Source organism: Lipophrys pholis (assembly GCF_963383615.2).
Source record: "Lipophrys pholis genome assembly, chromosome: 1".
NCBI lineage: Eukaryota > Metazoa > Chordata > Actinopteri > Blenniiformes > Blenniidae > Lipophrys > Lipophrys pholis.
In genome coordinates, this window is record NC_137635.1 from 10,865,083 (window position 1) to 10,887,805 (window position 22,723).

Here is a 22,723-nt window from a genome sequence, read left to right on the forward strand (position 1 = left end):
CACTCCACATGTCTCAACAGTACCAGCATTTGCGTGACAAATACCTGTCAACTATTGAAGAGTGGCACACACACTCCCATTCACATCTCCAGGCACTTGAATGTCATCAATTAATGAATCCTAATTTTATTGGATTCAATCTGCATGTTTGCAGAATGGGAGGAAATTCTTGCACACAGGGAGAACATGCTGACTGCGCACAAACGCTCCAAGGCCAACATTGATATTTTATTCTGGCGTGGATGATATGCAGTTAATCAAACATGTGTAAACATTTTGGAAATGAAAACTTCATTTGGTGCTTCACGTTCCGTCACAGCGACCCTGTATGCAAGATGGATGGATGGACGGGTGTAGCCGATAGACAGATACATCGATGAGATCCAGAAAACTGCATCTGCACTGCAGACATAACATGAAACATTCAACACATACCTATGAAATGAGCAAATATGTACATATGGTTTTATATTTGCCAGCTGACAATGTGGTTTGATAGAAGCCAGAATAGAGAGCCTTGAAAAGAAGGATCTACGTCACTTTCATGACTTTGATTTAAACGACCACTTTCTTTAACATAAATATTTTTTACAGTATGCTTCCACAGTACAATTGCCACATTAATCTGCCACAGAAGCGAAAAGGCCCACAAGTGGGAGGACGTCTTTATTCTCTCGTCAGGAGCTTTGGCGCCATCTTGCGTCTGGAGGCGGAAACGTCATACAACGCGCTTCCGTTACACACCGGAAGTGGAGTCCTGTCCCCAAACCAACATGTCCGCCAGCAACGACGTCTACTGAACAAAACATGACGATGGCAGACGGCGGAGTGGACGAGCTCTCCCAGCTCGAATATCTGTCTCTGGTGTCCAAGGTGTGCACGGAGCTGGACAACCATCTCGGGATCAGTGACAAAGATTTAGGTGCGTATTTTGACCATAAACCTATGAAACGCCTTGCGTAAACGGCTGGCTAGCTTATGCTAACCACGCTAGCCTCGACTTTCAATTCACAAACTAACTTAACTTATCGGATAAAGCGTTGTATTTGTATGTTATGTCCCCCGCACACTTAATATAACACGTTATCTCTGTTAACGTTGAGCTAACGTGTTGTTGTGTGTCTTCACAGCCGAGTTTGTTATTAGTCTCGCTGAAAAACAACCAAGTTTTGACGGATTTAAGGATCTGTTGATCCAAAATGGAGCAGAATTCACGGTAAGTTCGTGATTATGAAGTGATAACCAAGCTTAACTCTATCTCCCATTGTTTTGAATGCGTGCCATTGTCTTGTCTCTGTAGGATTCTCTCATCGGCAATCTCCTCAGGCTCATACAAACGATGCGACCTCCACCCAAAGAATCTTCAATTAAAGGTAAAGAGACCCGCTGCAATGCGAAGCGTGTTGGTTCTTCAGTAGACACAGTTCACTGATTTATTTTCTTTTTCAGCCTCTGAGGCTCCGACCAAGCCGGTGACGGAAAAGGACCGATTGAAGGAGTTATTTCCTGCACTGTGTAGAGCAGATGATCCGGAGCCTAAGGTAAGGAGTTTAAACATGAGGCATTTGTTCAGTTTTAATGCATTATAATATCGTTTCAACCTATTTATAGCTCATTGTCTATCTTTTGCTTGATGTGGATCCTGGAGGGAATCGCTCTAGCTTGTCTTCACAAACATGAAATTGCGTGACATCCTATTTTTAAACCATTGAATCTATTCTGATGTCGGTCCACCTTTACTGCTATAACAGCTTTATCTCTTATAGAAACCCTTTCCACAAAGTTTAGGTGTATATTTATAGGTTGGAGATGTCTACCTATTGACAGAAAGTTGGCCACCTCTGTTCACTATGCAATGTTTCGTGGCGGGGTTGCAGTTGTTCCCAATCGCTTTCACTTTGTTACCATACTAATAGTTTATTTTGTGGAAAGTTCCCAGCTGCACAGGTGGGATCCAATCACTGTACCACACTGGAGTTCACTGAGCTCCTGAGAGCGACGTGTCCTTTGGCCAATCTTTGTAGAATAAGTCTGTGTGCCGAGGTGCTTGATTTTATTTTATTTTTTTCACCTATCGCCATAAAAGTGACTGGAACACCTGAATTCAATGATTTGAAGAGCTGAGCAAATACTTTTGGCAATATAGTATAGCTTTCACTGTTTTATTTAGATGAATTATCTGCTCAGGTGAAACTCTCCTCTGTGCTATTTGTTTTATTACCACTTGACTTATTCTAAGTAGAAATGCAGAAGAAAACAGATTGAAAGTAGGTTTTTTTGGTAGCTGATTTTTTTTCCCAGAAATGTACCTTAAGATTGTGTTAAATTAACGTTTTATAAACTCGTGCTTATTTTCCCCAAAACTACACTCTAATAGTTACAACATGCTTCTGAATCTGCTGTTTTAAAGAAACTCACTTTTTATTATTAAACTAAACAAAAATCTTGACAAGTGAAAACCTATTTACTTCTTTTCTGTTTGACTGAATTGAATAGAAGTTGCTGGATGAAGATGATGTGAAAATAGCGGCCGATGCCATGAAGGAGCTGGAAATGTTTCTGCCCAGTGTGAGCGGGCCAGATTCCAAAGTGAGCAAGAGCCGGTAAGATGACTAAAGACATTCTGTTTTCCTTGTAGATGCAGCTGAGGTTTATCAATATTATACTATCAATATTTTCGTAAGAGATTTATTCCTTCTTCCCGCCACAGATCAGAGAAGAACAGACGCCACAGCCGAAGTCGCAGCAGAAGCAGAGACCGAGATCGACACAGGGATCGAGACAAAGACAGAAGGAGACGCCATCGTTCCAGATCACGTTCCAGATCCAGGTCTCACTCCAGAGACCGCGACCGACACAGAGACCGAGAGCGAGACAGAGACAGAGAGCGAGACAGAGACAGAGATCGAGGGAAAAGAAGAGAGAAAACCAGCCGCTGGTCTGATCGAACACCGAGTCCCAGGAAAGACCAGGACAGAGAGTCTGACCGCTGGAAGGACAAACATGTGGATCGCCCTCCGCCCGAGGAGCCGTCAGTCGGAGACATCTACAACGGGAAGGTCACCAGCATCATGCAGTTCGGATGCTTCGTTCAGCTGGAGGGACTGAGGTCGGTGTGAAGTCGTTTGATGTTCACTTCTGTTTGTTCCGTTTGTTCTCAACTCAATCAGGATCTTGTTCTTCTCTATTAGGAAGCGTTGGGAGGGTTTAGTGCACATCTCTGAGCTGCGCAGGGAAGGTCGAGTGGCCAATGTGGCCGACGTCGTCAGCAAAGGCCAACGAGTCAAAGTTAAAGTGCTTTCATTCACCGGATCAAAGACTAGCCTCAGTATGAAGGTAGGAAGACAAACTCAATAGTATTTAGTTAAAACACGAGGGACGATATTGAAGTGATTTGATAGTTAGACGCACTTCTTTCTCCTCGGTTCTCCAGGATGTGGAACAAGAGACAGGCGAAGACCTGAATCCCAACAGGAGGAGGAATGTGGGCCCGGATGGAGGAGAGGAGATCGCCATGAGGAACCCGGACCGGCCCAGTAACCTGAACTTAGGCCACGCCCCCGAGCTGGAGCAGGACGACACGCTGGAGCGCAAGAGGCTGACCAAGATCTCCGACCCCGAGAAGTGGGAGATCAAACAGGTGGGAAGAGGAGCCTGGAGGGGATCTGACCCCTGACCTCACTGTTTATCTACTAGGGTTCGTTGAGTTAAATGGCGTCTGCTCTTACAATGCTCATGTTTTCTGTTCACCTCCAGATGATCGCCGCTAACGTGCTGTCTAAAGAAGAATTCCCTGATTTTGATGATGAGACTGGAATTCTTCCTAAAGTCGATGACGAAGAAGGTGAGAACTTAGTTTTTCTCTCTCTGTTGTTGTGATTGAAAACGCTGCTTGTGTGAAGTTCTTTCTGACTGGTTTATCTCTCCATCCAGATGAAGATTTGGAAATCGAGCTGGTTGAAGAGGAACCTCCGTTTCTGAGAGGACACACCAAACAAAGCATGGACATGAGTCCCGTCAAGATCGTGAAGGTAGAGTTCTGGGGGGGGGGGCATTCACAATATGAGCGCTTGATGCTGTATCAAACCTGATACCATAACGGTATCACTGAGTCACTAATGTAGACGTCACCACTCCGACTTGCTGCAATTAAAATGTTTCAAATCGTTTTGTTTTTTTGTTTGTTTTTTTTCATAATCGTTTGTGTCACCTGGGATTGAATCCCTCCTACAGACTCGACCTCTGCTGCTTAATGAGCGATTGTAAGTTGTGGGCATCGCAGAGTGTTGATGTAGTTTGATTGTCTGCGTGCAGAATCCAGATGGCTCGCTGTCCCAGGCCGCCATGATGCAAAGCGCGCTGGCGAAGGAGAGGCGGGAGCTGAAGCAGGCTGCTCGCGAGGCGGAGATGGACTCCATCCCCATGGGGCTGAACAAACACTGGGTGGACCCGCTGCCAGATGGTGAGCAATCTATTAGTCGCGCTCATTACAGATGTTCGTATGTTCAACATGAGATCAAACATCTGCCATCTTGAAATTAACATATCGATGATGTTAAACGCCGTCCTCGGATTGGATAGAAAGGCGTTCTCTTCATTTTTGGCTCCTGAACTGTAAACATCTTAATGACTCTGGCGATGCGTTCTGAGTATTTATGAAAAGCGCAAGCCGCCGGGTGTCAGACACGAGGTAGGCGGCTTCCCTCCGGCGTGCCAGAGCTGGAGATGGTTTTCTGGCTTCCTGCAGCCGCCATCTGTCCAGACAGAGTCGCCGTGTCTGAGTGTCCTCTCTGGCCCCAAGGTGGTTGAGACCATTCCCCTTGGCGGTTATTTGTCCCCCTCTAACCCCGCAGAGCCATCGGTACCGTGACCCCGTCAAAAGTTCAATCCTCATAATAACAAGGACGCTGCGCTGCTCTTTACAGTCGACGGGAGGCAGATCGCCGCCAACATGCGAGGCATCGGCATGATGCCCAACGACATTCCCGAGTGGAAGAAGCACGCCTTCGGCGGGAACAAGGCGTCGTACGGGAAGAAGACGCAGCTCTCCATCCTGGAGCAGAGAGAGAGTCTGCCTATCTACAAACTGAAGGAGCAGCTTATCCAGGTCCCTCACTCGCTCCCTCGCTCCCTTGCTCACTCACTCACTCACTCACTCACTCACTCACTCACTCACTCACTCACTCACTCACTCACTCACTCAGTTCATCTACATTTCACTCGGTCGTTGATGAGGTGTGATATTAAAGAAACATCTGCCACGATGAAAGGAAGTCCTGTGTGGTGCTGCAGGTGTTTAAATCCTGTGTGTGTGTGTGTGTGTGTGTCGCAGGCTGTTCACGACAACCAGATTCTGATCGTCATCGGGGAGACGGGCTCTGGGAAGACGACACAGATCACTCAGTATCTGGCCGAGGCCGGATACACAACCAGAGGCAAGATCGGCTGCACGCAGCCGCGTCGTGTGGCGGCCATGTCGGTGGCTAAGAGAGTGTCTGAGGAGTACGGCTGCTGTCTGGGTCAAGAGGTCAGCGCTTCACTGACCTCACTCATCATGTTGTATTATTATAAGACGGGTAAAATCACTGTGTGTGTTGGAGGAACAACTTCGATCAGTGTGATCAGCCAGCAGGATTTAATCCACATTTTAAAAACACACTTCATCACAAAAATATGGGGGAATTAGATTCAGTCATTTATTATAAAAAGTAACTCTGTCTACATATCAATTATATTTCCTTAAAGAATCGTACATTTTTATGTTTAAGGAGTTAAAATCTTATTGTCTCTGATATTAGGGATTTAAAATTAAAATATTTTTGAGTGGTGAGAGCTCTGTTGTTTTTTTACTTTAAGAAGTGAAACTTGTACTGTTTTTGACTCAAAAGAATAATGCATTTTAATATATTTTACTTTGAGAAGTTACATTTTGTTATGTTTTTGACTTAAAGAATAGTGAATTATAATGTTTTGACTATAAAAATGGTACATTTATTCTGTGGACCTGGAGTTTCTCTTTACTGATCCTGTGCTGAGCGTCCAAACAGCCACCAGCCGAGAGTTTGTTTTTTGAAGGGGTCATATTATGCAAAATTCATTTTCTAATGGTGGAATGACGCCCCAGAAGTGAAGCAAGTCTGTCCTCTCTCTCCCTGGCTTGATTCAGTTTTTAAAAAGTGTGTTGCTCCAACCAGCCAATCAGAAATCAAACCCTACATAGTGTCATCAGGGGTTTAGCCAATCCCAATCAAGGTACTTCCTTCCATAGACCCTCCCACAATCAGGCAGCTCTGCTCTGGCACATGGCACCGCGAGAGGAAGTACTTCCTCCTCTTCCCAAGGTGGGCATGTGTGGCCGGAGCCAGTCCAGCTCACACAGACACAGCAGATTCTGAATGTAGCTCCTATGATCCAATATTCAAATGGTTGAAAATCAAGGAAAAGGTGGATTTGGGGCAATAAAGTTTCTGGACCAATGAGACCATGTGAAAGTGTTGAAAAGCTGGATAATAAAACCCCTTTAATGTTTTCAGGTGGGCTACACCATCCGTTTTGAGGACTGCACCAGTCCTGAGACGGTCATCAAGTACATGACGGACGGGATGCTGCTGAGAGAGTGTCTGATCGACTCCGAGCTCGGCCAGTACGCCATCATCATGCTGGACGAAGCCCACGAGAGGACGATCCACACCGACGTGCTGTTCGGTCTCCTCAAGAAGGTAAAGTGAAGACCGCCGAGGATTCTGGGAGGAGGAAAGAAAAGAGTTTCTGACCGCGCGCTTGTTCCCTTCAGACGGTCCAGAAGCGCACGGACATGAAGCTGATCGTCACCTCGGCCACGCTGGACGCCGTCAAGTTCTCCCAGTATTTCTACGAAGCCCCGATCTTCACCATCCCGGGCAGAACCTACCCGGTGGAGGTTCTTTACACCAAAGAGCCTGAGACGGACTACCTGGACGCCAGCCTCATCACCGTCATGCAGATTCACCTGACGGAGCCTCCCGGTGAGGAATCTTCACATTTTACGGGAAAAATGTCTTTTATTTAGTTTGTTTTGGTGTTAACTTCCTGTCTGTGGCCTCCAGGGGACATTCTGGTGTTTCTAACGGGTCAGGAAGAGATCGACACCGCCTGTGAGATCCTGTACGAGCGGATGAAGTCTCTGGGACCAGATGTTCCCGAGCTGATCATCCTGCCGGTTTACTCGGCCCTGCCCAGCGAGATGCAGACCAGGATCTTTGACCCGGCGCCTCCGGGCAGCAGAAAGGTGCTTCAGTCAGCAGCGACTTGAAGAACTCCAGTTCTCCACAGTCATCCATTAATCCTGCTTCGCTTCCCTTTCCAAAGGTCGTCATTGCCACCAACATCGCAGAGACGTCTCTGACCATCGACGGGATCTACTACGTGGTGGATCCAGGCTTCGTCAAGCAGAAAGTCTACAACTCCAAGACCGGCATTGACCAGCTGGTGGTGACTCCCATTTCGCAGGTACCGCCTGAGAACCACCCTGCATCAGAAGGAACTCTGAGCCCTTCCACGAGGACCGTTAGTAATAGTTCTCCTTCTGACTGCAGGCTCAGGCCAAACAGCGAGCCGGCCGAGCCGGCAGAACCGGCCCCGGGAAGTGTTACCGGCTCTACACGGAGCGAGCGTACAGAGACGAGATGCTCACCACCAACGTGCCCGAGATCCAGAGGACCAACCTGGCCAGCACCGTGCTGTCGCTGAAGGTACGGAGCAGATCGTCTGCAGCCAGTTTCAGCTTTTCACGAGTTCAATCTGATGACGTCGCGTCTGTTTGTGTTGCTCCTCCCAGGCGATGGGCATCAATGACCTCCTCTCCTTCGACTTCATGGACGCTCCTCCCATGGAGACGCTGATCACGGCCATGGAGCAGCTCTACACCCTGGGAGCGCTGGACGACGAGGGTCTTCTGACCCGGCTGGGTCGCAGGGTGAGGATACGCTTACAGTAGAGTGTGGTCTGTTCCAAGGCCTCATGAAAATTCTCGAAGACTCAGTGCAGGCGGTGGAAATGCTGCTGTGCATGTTCATCAGTCCCTAGCAAATGGTTCTGCACATGCTCAGTAGATGACAATAACGACACGGACCTGCGCGTGAGGATTAGTTCTTCAGAGTTCATTTGTTCTCCGGTCCTCTTCCTCAGATGGCGGAGTTTCCTCTGGAGCCGATGCTGTGCAAGATGCTCATCATGTCGGTCCACCTGGGCTGCAGCGAGGAGATGCTCACCATCGTGTCCATGCTGTCGGTGCAGAACGTCTTCTACAGGCCCAAGGTACGCTGAGAGAAGTTCAGAGCTTCGTCACATCCCGCCTTCCTCCACCCGTCCTCACCCTCGCTTCCTCCCGCGTTAAAGGACAAGCAGGCGCTGGCCGACCAGAAGAAGGCCAAGTTCCACCAGCCAGAAGGCGACCACCTGACGCTGCTGGCCGTCTACAACTCCTGGAAGAACAACAAGTTCTCCAACCCCTGGTGCTACGAGAACTTCATCCAGGCCCGCTCTCTGCGCAGAGCGCAGGACATCCGCAAGCAGATGCTGGGCATCATGGACAGGTGAGGTGAAAACACCAGACGGTGAGCTCTTCTCTCTGGGGGCTTTTCCACCAGGAAGAACCAGGTTCTAGTTCGGGGCCGGGGCCAGATTTAGCACCAGTTCTTTGTCTTTTCATCACTAAAGCCAATCAGGGTCTAAACAGGTGCTAAGCTGGCCCCACGTCGTCGCTGGGCCAGAGCGGGGCCTGACACGTCATCAGCTGGGGGCGGAGTTATCGCTACCTACGAGGCGGAAGAGACGCTGAACCGGCTTTCTGAAATCTACACGGAGCGCCGGAGTGGTTATAGAGAAAAAAATAATAACGAGTGGGAACATGATGATTTAATCTGCGACCACGGAGCCATTGCTCTGGAACTGTTGTCCTGCAGAGCTGCTGCTCCCTGTCAGCTGCTTTGGATAGATCATTTAAAAGCAGTTTTTTGTTGTCGTTTCTTTCAGGCTTTTCATGGTAACATGATTGTAACTAACTTCACTTCCAGGTCTTGTATGACGCTATGACCTCAGCCTGAGGTCTGCATGAGGCTGCATTGTGCTCCACTATGAGACGCTCCACTATTATTTTCTACCCACAGAACTTCTTTATAATGAAGCGATGGTTTTGGTTCAGCAACTACAAACCAAACTACACACCACTGTAAATGAAGGATTGGATTTTTTAGCCATAAAATGAACCTTTTAATGGCTTCATGTGAAAGAGAACTTTAATCAGCGTGTGTTTACGTAGGTTGCCATTGGAAACGGCTTTGGAGCTGCGTTCTATTCTCCACCTCCATTCCTCCTGATGTTGAAGCATTTGATTCAGACATCCAGAAATTAAGTGAAAGGAGCAGAAATTCACTATGTTAATGCTCATGTAATGATCCGGAGCAAACCGATGTTCCAGTTCGTCGCCTTGTACCTGTATGTTGGTGACATCAGTGACGTACGACGTTTTGGAGTGACGTCATGACGTGGCTCTCACTGGCTCTGTTGGCAATGGAAAAACGAGTGGCTCTTTGGCGGTGCTCGTTTAAGGCCTGACCCTGGCACCGGCCCTGAACTAGCACCTGGTTCCTTTTGGTGGGAAAGCCCTATCAGTCCTTTTCAGGATGAAGATCTTTGTCTCTTCTTCCTCAGACACAAGCTGGACGTGGTGTCTTGTGGCAAAGCCACGGTGCGAGTGCAGAAAGCCATCTGCAGCGGCTTCTTCAGGAACGCCGCCAAGAAGGATCCCCAGGAAGGCTACAGGACGCTGATCGACCAGCAGGTGGTGTACATCCACCCGTCCAGCGCTCTGTTCAACCGACAGCCCGAGTGGTACGCCGCCGCCCTCCAGACCTGCTCAGGCGCTCCAGTCCACAGCGTCTAACCTCTCGCCCCTCCCCCCACAGGGTCGTCTACCACGAGCTGGTGCTCACCACCAAGGAGTACATGCGGGAGGTGACCACCATCGACCCGCGCTGGCTGGTGGAGTTCGCCCCGGCCTTCTTCAAAGTGTCCGACCCGACGCGGCTCAGCAAGCAGAAGAAGCAGCAGCGTCTGGAGCCGCTGTACAACCGCTACGAGGAGCCCAACGCCTGGAGGATCTCCCGCGCCTTCAGACGCCGCTGACCAGGCGCCGACCAGCGAGGGTGATCGGTCTGCGGAGCTCTCCAATCTCTCTGGACACGTTTCCATTGGAAATCTGCCCAAAACCTTCTGTCTGCTCAGTTTTAAGTACTTACTTGTAAATCAAGAGGAGAAGATCCAGAATGCGGTTAAAAGTCCTGTGAGGAGATTCTGTCTGACCTGGACTTTAAGAGGGTTCATTGATATTTACTTATATATTTTGTTCAATAACAGGGACAAACGTCCACGTTCAGTGTCTCTTAGATGTTCAGACTTACACAATAACGATGTGTCCTCAATAAATTTACTCTTTTTTTTTTTTAAACACTTGGATCAGTTTTTTGTGCGTTTTATTTTTTTTAAGATATTTGTGCTTTTTGTGGTTCATGTCAGTCCAATAAAGGTTTATATCGCATCAAAAAAGTAATTATAAAAGGGAACAAAGAAATAATATTCATCTTAATTTTTTCATTATTATAGGTACTTTATCAGTACTTTTTTACTTTTACTGTCATTACATGTACATATTATCCTCTCATACACTCATAGCCACAATGATGGGGTTTTTACTATTTGAAATACTTTAGTGGTAGTATTAAAGGGATTTTCATCCATAGCAAGATACAGGCACAAAATTTATTCTGAAATATTCCGAGTATGCAATAGACCAGGGGTCCTCGATAGACCAATAGGCCCGCTGGAGCCCATGAGCTGCACATCAATCTGAACTAAAGTGAGACTTGTGGGGGTGAAATGCGCTGCTCTAACTTGTTTGGACCTCATCTCACACCGTAGTCGTACCCGGCGTCCGTGCGCGTCTGACGTAATTACGTCAATGCACGCTCTCCTCAGACGTCCACGTATTTCAATTTCACGACCCCGCCAAGTAATTCCAAATCAAACAAAGAAACAACACGAGCTGCAGCGGGGAAAAGTGGATCAGAAAGCTTCAGTTGAACTGTGACTGGCCTGAACAGGTTGGTTTATATTACCGGTCCATGTTGGATCTGCGGCAGACCGGAGCTGTGCGCTGCGGCAGGCTGCTGTGGGACGTTGCTTATTGTAGTTTTCTTTCATTAATCCGTCAGGAATGTGGTGAATTTGTTCTGTTCGGTTGTGGATTTTGCCGTGAGAGACGTGTCCAGCCGCCAGAGGACACGAGAATCTCCGTCTCAGGTGCGTCTTGTGGAGGCGCAGCTACTGAACAGTTGACACACTCCAGATCGCTCAGCATTCAGAGACACTCCACGGAGTTGATCAGAGACGAGGGAGTGAATGCTGTCACTCGGTAGAACACGCATCACTACTAATCCACACGCTCAGGTACAAACTTCAACAATACAGGTGATTCTTGATCTTCTTGAAGATTCATTGGAGCCAAAAAGATGTTCCAGGAATGTCAGGCCCATTTGAGAACTATCTTCAGATGCATTAGGTCACATGACGAATGTCAGGAATGATGGAAAATGATATTGGTAACTGTGGGATAATACTGCGACAAGAAGAGTGGAGGATTTAGTTCCCAGAAATTTCCTCTGATCACTGACCTAAAGAAGCAGAATCCAGAAACAGACTTTCTGCTGCAACATACATCAGAGGGATTTCCTCATCCCATCACTTTTCTCACTGATTGGTCAGTGGATTTCATTCGTTTTTGTTCATTCATTTTTATTTGGCATCTAACTGGTGTATTATAACAAAAAATGACAACAATGGTAATAGTGAGTTCATTTATATAGCAGTTTGTGCAACAGATCACAATTAAAAACAAACGGATGAAATGAGAAAAGAACCCAAAAGCAGAACTGAAACAACAATTGTGGAATTTAAAAAATAACTAACTGTAAATGTCCCCCTGTCTTTCTGTCTCTGTCTCTGTCTCTGTCTCTGTCTCTGTCTCCGTCTCTCTCTGTGAGTAAATAATTAGATAGTTGGTTTTGCGAGTCCTTTTTTGGTTTTACACTTACTTTTTTCAAGAGTGCTTTTTTATGTGACCCTCAACACTAAATTAAAATCCCAGGCTTAAATTATTACTACAACCACCTTGACTACTATTACTCATAATAATAATGATGATAACAACAATAATAATAGTAATAATGGTAACAGTAGCTAACATTTGCAATTAAAACAACTTTTACTGACGTCATGCAAAAAACCCGTGACGGTTCCGGCCCTTGGTTTTGGACTGCTGGTCTGATTTTGGCCCTCGATGGGGGGGGGGGGGGGGGGGGGGGGGGGGGGGGGGGGGTAAATAATTGAGAACTCCTGCAATAGACATTTCTGCAGCCTGTCGTTGAGACCGTCCACCACTAGATGTCAGCAGAAGCGTCACTTTTACAGTAGATTGAGTCAGTAAACAGCAGATTTCCTAAAAGTGCCCTGACAGCCTGCGTTCTTCCATTGTTTCCATCAATCATCCTGGAAACGTCCCACAAATACACACGTCCCACCGGAAAGTGATTAAAAGGCTGAAATCAATCTCAGTGGCCTTCCAAGATTTAAATTTAGAGGATCAGAATCGTCCCATCGGTCCTGATTCTGCCGTTACATTGTTACGCTGCTGCTGCTGGAGATGCTTATCAGTCTTTCCTGTGAGTTCATGCCACACACACACACACACACACACACACACACACACACACACACACACACACACACACACACACACACACACACACGCTCGGATGTAAATGCTCTCTGGCCTCTCAGGCCTCGGGGGCCGTGGCCTCTACCTCTGACTCATACTTTAATATGAAGAGATCTGGTTGGAGCGTCGTTATCTCGGCAGCTCATCTGAATTAAAGTTCTTCACGTGTTCCTGTTGGGACGGACGGAGGAAGCGAGAGACTCCGACCGCGAGTAAGTGTCCACTGCTCTTCATAATGCGCTGCTGCAGAGGAGACGTCTAATTGGAGCCTTTACGTGTTTATGGCGACGGTCCGGGGTTCCGCCTGGTGCCGTGTGAGGAGCTTCAGCTTCCCCAGCGTTATCAGTAAGTAAAAGTTTTGCTCATTTTAACATCTCCCTTTCATTCAAATAGTTTGTCTGAAGGCAGAGAACATATTCAACGTTAAAAGAAGATGGAGGGATAGTTTTTTGTATGTACAAAAAAAACAATGATGAACCATCATCTTTTTTTAATCCCTGCAACGTTTGGTGTCCTGAGGTACTTTTAGTTGTTAGGCATTTTTGCAGAGGTAAGCGAATATGGTGGGAATAAAAAATCAACCTGGTGATAGTTTTAATAACTTACCAAACCAATAAGAAAAAAAATAGAATCCTGTTCAGGCTGTGGAGAGGATTCATGAGATCACTGAGACTATGTGAGGTACGATCAGCCTCAAACTTCCCTGTGATGAAGCCCATGGTTTGGACTGACCTCAGTTACTTCCTTAGTTAATCTGCTTTAGGTTTAGACTCCATTTTTAAATTGCTCTCGGTTTGGACCAGAGGTCTGCGACCTTTATGACCAAAAGAGCTGTTCGTGACACTTTCCACCAAATTAAATTTACCAGGAGTTGCAAAACCCGGTTATGCTTTAAAGCTAATACAGCTCCTTAAGTTTTAATTCTAATTTAGGTTGCTTAAACATTCCATTACATCTCAGCTGTTTTGGTACCTGATTTTAGTGGTTTCATCTTTTACCAGCATTTTATTTTATTTTTTTTGACAATTTTGACATTTTAGCTGGCTTAACCCTTTGACAATTTCTTGAGCCGTTTTTTTAAGCGTTGTTTCTTTTAGAAATCCTCGTCATTTCAGTGCCTTCCTTTTTCAAAAAAGTCACGTTAGGGATAGCCACATGTTCCAGAGGTTGCAGACTGCTGGTTTAGACTGCTTCAGGATCACACTGCTCTAGGTTTAGACTATAAATGTCCCATAGATGTGAATGTGTTTGAACAGTTTCACGTCCTTCTCTGATTTCCTGTTAGGATTCTAGTCTTAATGTCAGAACTGTCACCACTGTTGTGCAACTGAACGTGAACGATCCGTTGAAATTCAACTTTTACTCTCTTCAGCCTCTTTCTGTGGCTGATTGACCTTCGAAAACAAACCGTTTTAAACAGTTTTCAGGAGTCCTGAAGATGTTACCGACATCGTTTGGCAGGAATGGAGCCTGTCTCCTCAGCTCAGATTGAATTCCTCCATGTTTGTCTGTGCTTCTGCTCTTGGCAGAGAAATTCTCCTCATGTGACTCATGTCAGACAAACACAGTCCGGACTCGGGTTTGGGCATTATTATGAGTGTTTATTAAGCAATCTGTTCAACCACAGTCATGTTTATGGATCCGATCGGCCTCATGTGAGGAACGCAGCTCTTAAAAACAAACTGAAAGAAAATAAATCCCTAATGAGATTAATTTAAAACAAACAAAAAAAAAAAAAAACACCATAGCCTTATATACAAGTGGAGAGGAGGGGGGCGGGGCATGTGCAAGAGGTGCATGGGGGTCTGGGGGGGGGGAGGGGAGTATGCAGATGGATCATTTCTGGAGGGGAGGGGGAGGGGGGTCTGGCTTTAGTACATGTAGCCTTTGGAGTACTGCTGGGGGCCCAGGGTCTGGGGGCCCTGCTCCGGGGGGTACGGCACCCCCTCGTCCAGGTGGGACAGCGGCACCGTGTCCTCCTCGTTCACGTAGCGCTCGAACTCCGCCTTCAGGCTCGGCCGCTGATTGTCTGGGAACGCCAGCGAGATGAGCGCCTCGGGCTCGCACACAAACTTGTAAACGTAGCGCTCGCCGGCGACCTGGAGAGAGAAGAAGAGAGAGCAGGGTTTCAATTAAAGCCGTCGGTATCGTCATTTAAATAAATCTGTTTTCATCACCGAGGTTACCCGTGAGACATGACACCTCGGCCATTTGCTTTTACCACACAACTTTTACTGACGTCATGCAAAAAACCCGTGACGGTTCCGGCCCTTGGTTTTGGACTGCTGGTCTGATTTTGGCCCTCGATGGGGGGGGGGGGGGGGGGGGGGGGTAAATAATTGAGAACTCCTGCAATAGACATTTCTGCAGCCTGTCGTTGAGACCGTCCACCACTAGATGTCAGCAGAAGCGTCACTTTTACAGTAGATTGAGTCAGTAAACAGCAGATTTCCTAAAAGTGCCCTGACAGCCTGCGTTCTTCCATTGTTTCCATCAATCATCCTGGAAACGTCCCACAAATACACACGTCCCACCGGAAAGTGATTAAAAGGCTGAAATCAATCTCAGTGGCCTTCCAAGATTTAAATTTAGAGGATCAGAATCGTCCCATCGGTCCTGATTCTGCCGTTACATTGTTACGCTGCTGCTGCTGGAGATGCTTATCAGTCTTTCCTGTGAGTTCATGCCACACACACACACACACACACACACACACACACACACACACACACACACACACACACACACACACACACACACACGCTCGGATGTAAATGCTCTCTGGCCTCTCAGGCCTCGGGGGCCGTGGCCTCTACCTCTGACTCATACTTTAATATGAAGAGATCTGGTTGGAGCGTCGTTATCTCGGCAGCTCATCTGAATTAAAGTTCTTCACGTGTTCCTGTTGGGACGGACGGAGGAAGCGAGAGACTCCGACCGCGAGTAAGTGTCCACTGCTCTTCATAATGCGCTGCTGCAGAGGAGACGTCTAATTGGAGCCTTTACGTGTTTATGGCGACGGTCCGGGGTTCCGCCTGGTGCCGTGTGAGGAGCTTCAGCTTCCCCAGCGTTATCAGTAAGTAAAAGTTTTGCTCATTTTAACATCTCCCTTTCATTCAAATAGTTTGTCTGAAGGCAGAGAACATATTCAACGTTAAAAGAAGATGGAGGGATAGTTTTTTGTATGTACAAAAAAAACAATGATGAACCTTTACCACACAACACATATCTAATTCAACATGTCTGAAAAAGAGGAGGAATATAATACTTCTACATTAGTCACCCAGTTATTAGACCGAACATTATTCAGCTTGTACATTATATAATAAAGACGTGCCTTTTGAATCACACACAGGTGGCCTGTGTACACTGTAAAGAATATAGAAACACTATCTACTGTCAAAAACCACACATAGTGAAAATTAAGGGAGAAATGATATAGGCACTATTTGGTGGTATTAACATCATTTGTTTTATTGAAAAACATTTAAACTCATAACTAAAATATATAGAAAAGCCATATATTGTCTAAAACCACATGTATATCATTTCAACCTGAAAAAGTTAGAAAATTTGATCAATTTCTATGTTAGTCTTTTATGACTTTTATTGTTTTTAGTTATTTTTAACGCTTCATATTTTTATTGTTCTACAGTGCCTTTATTCTATGTTGTTATTTAATTTCCTATATGTATATTTATCTTATTTAATTTGATTATTTGTCTGTACAGTACTTTGGCCAATGATGGTGTTTTTAAAGTGCTCTATAAATAAAGGTGAGTTGAGTTATTCAGTCGTCAGTTCACATTGAAGAAAGTCCTGGTTTTCCCACCTTTTGCATGATTCCCTTCTCGTAGTAATAACGCAGCGAGCGACTGAGCTTGTCGTAGTTCATGGCTGGACGGTTCTTCTGCATCCCCCACAGCCGGGCCACCTGAAGAGGAGGAAGATCACACCGAGGAATCAGTCAGGTTTTTAAGCCCCTCAAATGGAGAGAAACATTAAAGACATTGAACACATTTTTATTTAAACGGTGCATATCTTTGATGGTTTCATTCGCCAATATTTCTGAATGGACTTTACACCAGAAAATGCTGCGCGTGCATTTCTATCAGGACGAACCCTCCAGGGGAGGCGAGTATCCCCATAAATACTAGAAGTACAATTTACATCATGGCAACTTGTGTAGTGGTTAGTAGTGATAAAGTTGATGTGTGTTGTCATGGAGACGACAAGCCGCTCACAGCCACTTGGTACAGAACAATACTCTAGTATTTTCGAGCCAAACGCTGCAATCAGCTGCGTTTAAGTGAGGAAACACTGAAACCCCTGGGACCAGGATCCACCACCCCTGTGCTGCATGATGTATTTATTGACTTCTCTCTTGTCGTCTGTTTACCAGGCCAACCTGAGGTTGTGAGGCTGAGATGCCATACCCTTCAGAAGAGTGTCTGGAGTGTAATCCCTCTCCGTGACCACCAGGGGGCCTCACTCACAAGCTCTCAGGCAGTGTCAACATGCCAGAAGCAGGGCGAGTCCCCACATGTGGATTCACTTCCTTTTTATGTAACCCATTACCACTTGAATGCAACCAGAGTCCCACAGTGTTACAGTGAAATAGGAGTCACGGCTGGTTGTCAGAGGCTGTAGCCCCCCCCACCCCACCCCCACCCCAACTCCCCCCCGACATTCTAGTGGACAGACGACCAAGTTGGATTGTTATTACGGTGACTGTCAACTATAAAAGAGTATGGACTAGGAGTAACGACACGACGGAGGAAACGTTCTTATTTCCCATCTACTGAGCATGTGCACAACTCCTCGTCATTGTGACTGTGGTTCGCAGTAGCAGCATTAGAGAAAAGGTTGTATTTTGCCCCGTTTACATGGAGTTGCGTTTTCAGAGGCTCGAAACATGGTTGTTCTGCAGTCGGACCCACAAAAACGCTACGAAAGTTTTCCGTTTTGACCGACCAGGCTCGCCTGTACCATTTACATGACGACGGAGCCCAGGTGTTTTCACAAAGTTCCACCCTGGGAAACGCTTTCAAAAAGTTGCATTTTCACCGTCGTCTTGCTTGAAGATTCCACAAAAGTTTTGCGTTTTCACTCTAAATCGTAGCCGTGTAAACGGTGGGGGTGGGGGGGTTATAGGTGGGGGTGGGGGGAGGGGTTGGCTCTGAGATTCATGACTCAGGTTGAATCCCTCCGGGTCTCAGCAGCCCTGTTTGATCTCTGAGTGCTCTCACAGCCCTAATTGCCCCTGTAAAACTCTCGCGCCATTCATTTTTAATGCACAGTAAAAAGATAATGGAAAACACGACGCGGGCCTCCACGGACGGGCCCACCTCGACGGACGCCGTCTGATCCGTCCAATCAAACTGCAGACTTAAACATTGAGAGGACGTCTGGACCGGGGAGACGCGAGGAGGAAAACGGGGTGTTGGAGGTTTTCAGCCTTCAGATATCAGTCCTGCATTTCATGTGTTGAATAATGAATGGTGGTGGTGTCGGTGGTGGTGGTGGTGGAGGGGGGGCTAATGGAGGATGGATCAGAGAATAAACCGATGAGCAAACTTGTCATGATGTGGATCAGCACCTTCAAACACAGCGAACATAAATTCAGTCCAATGAGATAGATATTAAACTGGTGAAGTAACAGGATTTAAATCATGTATTCCTGAAGTATTGTTACTACATCTACACTAAATCCCCGGAAAAAGAGGAGCAAGTCATGCATTGAAACACTTCCTGAGTTCTAGCTTCTGTCTGAAAGCTGCTGCAGAAGTGAAAATTGTTTTATTCAACCAGACTGAATCAAAATCGGTTCAAAAAGTCTCAATTTATCACTTGAGATCACGTTTCTCCTTCTAAAATCCTAGAGACAGCTGATAATCCACTCAATAATCTGTGCACAGAATTCCAGTAACATCAGCCATTGTGAGGAGACGTACCTCCTCGGGTTCGATGAGCTTGAACTCCATGCCGCGGCCGGTCCAGGCGATGAAGTGGGCGTTTCCCGGGTCGTCCAGCAGGGCCACCAGGAACTGCCAGAGCTGCAAGGAGCCGCGGCGCTGGTACGGCGTGCCCTCGCGGAAAACCCCGCCCGCTTCCTGCTTCACCTCACCTGGACGGTAGAGAAAGATCGATGGTTCAAAACCACCGAACAAGGAAAAGACTAACACTAAAAGACGTTTGATAAGTTCTTGCTCTTCGCTGGTCTTCAGTTCCCCTGTTTTTCAGAGACGCGACATAAACGAGTCTTTGTCTCAGTAAAAACTCAACACTGCTTTTCAGCTCCTTCAGGAGCTTTTTATTTTGAAAAACACAAAACGCGTTGAAGGCCTCTTGTATGCTCATTTCTATTTGACTCCTAATCGCTCATTAATCTCACTTCCTACATAAATGGAGCCACATTACAACGAAAAATGTGCATTTGCAGGATGAGCAGCTGACCTGAAATATTTATCACATATTCTCTGAAGAACCTTTGTTTTTCAGTCTTTAGTCGTCGAAACCTGAATCAATAGACCTTGGATTGGTATAAACACACTCACTCAGCTGCTCATCCCACAAATGCATGTTCCATGTTGAAAAGTAAACAAAGGAAGCAATGTGACGCCTCAGCACTAATCTCCGTAACAGATAACATCTTCTCCAAGTCGACGGTTTTGACGCGTTTTCGTCACATTGATGTTTCAGAACCATTAAGATTCTGGTCTGAAGTGTTTCTAATGTAACAAATAAGAAAAGTTTAACCCCAGACGGCGGGTCAGGACGTCTTATCTCCATGTTTCATGTCTGCAAACTGACGTAACTGGAGTCAAATCGTCGTTAACATCAGCCTGTTGCTAAAAAAGGAAACGGTGAATTCCTTTCAGATCGGAATCGAAACACTTGAAGGTGCTACAAGGGGAATACTGATAGAAATCAAGAACACGTTGCTCCCTGGGACAGAAATCCACACAGTCTCGGAGTGACCCGGACACTGATTCCTGTTTACTGGTTACTGGATCTCTGGTACACAGGAGTGGAAACAGGAGAAGAACGGCTAAGTTACCGCTCTCGTCTCTCCGAGAACTTCCACGCTTCGCTGGTTGAGCTGGCGCCGGCGCCTTCGGGCTCCTCACTCCATCTCTCGGCGTCAACAAGCCGCCGCATCGTGACAAACGTCACGTTTCGGTGACAGGGGAGCCGTGCGACGCAGAAACCAAAACCCTCTAACTGAGCTTCGGCCGACACGACCACGCTTGTTCGTGTCACACGAGGCTCTCGGATGTTGCCGAGTCCGTCGTCTCCGGTACCGGCCTACATCAACCGACACCTCGCCGCTCGGACCGCGGCGCGCAAGGGAAACGGCGTGAGGCGTGAATGAGGGCGTTCTCACCTTCGAACTTCTCTGGAACCACGCGGGAGTCATTTTCAAACAGATAGCCTGCGAGACAAGGGGAGAATTGTGTTAAGAGTTTCAAGTGGCCTCGATCCTCGGCGGCTCCGCGCCACAGGTTTGAATACCAGCCCGCAAAACACAAGCATCTGTTTATGCATGAATGAGCGTTAAGCTGATAAGTGTGCACTCTTCTTTCAAGGCTGCACAGTAACAAGGCCGTGATTTCACAGGGAAAGCATGTGAAACAGCCTTTGGGACTTTAAGAGACTTCTGTCCACTTCTATAGGCGGGATATAATTAAATAAGCCTCTGAATTGGTCAAAACGGTCGACCAAACAATGGGAGTGAAGGGAGGGATTGTTTGCCTTCTTGCCGGGGAAAATCGGTTGCCTTTTTCCAGGAGTTGTGTTTATTCGGGGATTCTTGAGGCAGGGGTTGAGACGAGCGCCTCTGCCAATGGAAACACGGACACTCTGCACTGCTTAGCCAATGGCCGCAGGGCTTACGCCCGTGTAGATAAAGTGATGGCGAGGGGCGCTGGGTACAAAGCACGGGCACCGCTGCGATTCACAACATCAATAATGATCAAATGTGGAGGTTATCCCATCAAGAAACAAAAAGAAAAGGTCAGTACCTTCATTGCTGTGCTGCGGGTTGGGGTAGCCCTCGTTGTGGTGGTATATGGAGGGACATCCAGGCACGTCTGCAGGAGAAACACACAGCGTTCAAATGAAACGGAGGGACCATCTGTAAAGTCTAATCTTTGTATTAAAGATTAGACTCTACACAAACAGAACAAAACCTAATCAGTTCTTTGATGAACCTCGAGTGGAACCAGCAAGATCTCAAGATCCGCCACTCAAGAAGTGTGTATACAGATAAACATGCTTCAGTGAATGAATTCTATGAGTTTACAATGGGACAGCCTATCGACAACACTCTGAGTGATTTGACCAGTGAATAGAACTCTGTTAGTATTCCACAGATTCGTCTGGATCGAGGTTTTTGTTAGAAATATATTTTGCTTCAGTCATAATAAAACCTGAACGGGACGCCCAATCATTTTGAACTTTATCTACTGATTGCAAACACAGCAAGCCAACATCCTTTATAAACAGACACATAGCAAAATTGAAAGGACTGTAGTGCAGAATCAGACCAACAACCGGGAGCCACTCAACGCTACGGCAGAGCGTAGCATCTGACATTTTTAATAATGCATGTTCACTGGATCGAGGGGGCCGAGGTAGTGCTTTCTCCCGCCGCTCTGAGACGGGATAACTGGGTGAAAGTGGAGACAAATCTGAAACGGGTCGGTGGTTGTTGGTCTTCTACCCAGGAGAACCTGAAATGAGCTTTCTGGATGGAGCAGCTCAAGTGAACCTTAACCCTGACCATCACGCCGGAAAGCACATTCAGCTTCGTATCGGTTCTGTTCCAAAGCCAGTAAAAGCTTCCAAAGCGAGACCAAGAACCAACGTAATCATGACGGGCACACACTCTGTCCAGTGCTGCCCCCGCTGGTAAACAGACTAAATTACTTTGTTGTGGAGAAAAAATAAAACCAGAACCAGCACTTTTCAGTTCAAACCGAAGGGAGTTAAAACTTCCTGTCAGTGGTAATTCCACAATCAGAGGAATAACTTGGGAAGAGCTCACTGAACGTTCTTGTCCCCCTTCCAGAAAGCGTGTGCGTTACATGGAGGTTTCACCATCACTGTCAGTGTGAAGGACAAACGCTGCTTTTATCACATCACGTCTCTGACGGTATTTTTAGGCCCTGAGCGAACACCTTCTGGAGCGGTACAGTACTCTGTATAGTACTCTCTACAGTACACTGTACAGCGTCTGGGAGCTTCATGGACGGACTCAAATGGCCGCTTCCACTGAAATACATTTCATATTGGTTCCCATAAACAACGAGCCAGATTCTTCCTGCATGTTTCAACAAGGTGAAGCGCATTGAACATGTCGTGATTTGCTCTGCGTCGTATTGTTCTGCGCTTCCCGCTCACCTTTGTCTGCGTGTTCTCCTCTTTTAACGACTGTCTGCCGGGAGACAAAGACAGTTGAGTCACAGGCTGTTGTAGAGGAGTTTGTTATGCTTGTTTTCGTGCCCTCGGTCAACAGTATCAATAAGTCGAACAGAAGAGGAGTGAAAGGTGCAGCGTTCAGGCCTCGAGGGCTGCGACCGTGACTCACTGCTGGGGAATGTAGCCGCGGCGCTGCGATAAGACGCCACCGGGGAAAATCAAAGTGTCCGCTCCAGAGCAGCGGCGCTCCGTCGCACTGTAAACAATCCGCCGGCGAAGCAGCGACGGGCAGGTTGGGTAGCTAAAGCTGCAGGAAGGCAGCGGCGAAGCAGCGGGCGACAGTTCGTATGTGAAACTCAAAAACGCGCCACGCGACCAGACAGAAGACATTCCTGCTGTCTTTTTCTCCAGCGTTGATTCAAATCTCGATTTACGAACCTTTCACCACAGCGTGCAAACGGCAAATATTTGAGTCGTTTCTCGTTTCGC

At 46.9% G+C, this 22,723-nt stretch overlaps 2 protein-coding genes across 2 annotated transcripts in view; one reads left to right on the plus strand and one right to left on the minus strand.

Annotated features, from left to right (window-relative positions):
- Nucleotides 1–744: 744 nt before the first annotated feature.
- dhx8 (DEAH (Asp-Glu-Ala-His) box polypeptide 8) lies at nucleotides 745–10,485 on the plus strand. The gene is made up of 23 exons (XM_080466347.1): nucleotides 745–922; nucleotides 1,131–1,216; nucleotides 1,301–1,373; nucleotides 1,450–1,541; nucleotides 2,497–2,603; nucleotides 2,711–3,109; nucleotides 3,192–3,336; nucleotides 3,434–3,640; nucleotides 3,757–3,844; nucleotides 3,934–4,031; nucleotides 4,315–4,462; nucleotides 4,926–5,107; nucleotides 5,333–5,527; nucleotides 6,534–6,719; nucleotides 6,794–7,004; nucleotides 7,086–7,267; nucleotides 7,348–7,488; nucleotides 7,575–7,730; nucleotides 7,817–7,954; nucleotides 8,167–8,295; nucleotides 8,377–8,573; nucleotides 9,691–9,870; nucleotides 9,945–10,485. The coding sequence occupies exons 1-23, from the start codon at nucleotides 808–810 to the stop codon at nucleotides 10,162–10,164; spliced, it is 3,675 nt and encodes a 1,224-aa protein (XP_080322473.1). The 5' UTR covers nucleotides 745–807; the 3' UTR covers nucleotides 10,165–10,485.
- Nucleotides 10,486–14,393: 3,908 nt separating this feature from the next.
- The window catches only part of etv4 (ETS variant transcription factor 4), a 37,715-nt gene continuing 29,385 nt past the window's right edge, over nucleotides 14,394–22,723 (minus strand). The window contains exons 8-12 of the mRNA XM_080466357.1: nucleotides 20,836–20,904; nucleotides 20,199–20,246; nucleotides 18,766–18,938; nucleotides 16,644–16,745; nucleotides 14,394–14,910 (exon numbers count right to left, since the gene is read on the minus strand). Of these exons, the coding sequence (XP_080322483.1) occupies nucleotides 14,683–14,910; nucleotides 16,644–16,745; nucleotides 18,766–18,938; nucleotides 20,199–20,246; nucleotides 20,836–20,904 (620 nt within the window). The 3' untranslated portion in view covers nucleotides 14,394–14,682. The remainder of the gene's footprint in view (nucleotides 14,911–16,643; nucleotides 16,746–18,765; nucleotides 18,939–20,198; nucleotides 20,247–20,835; nucleotides 20,905–22,723) is intronic.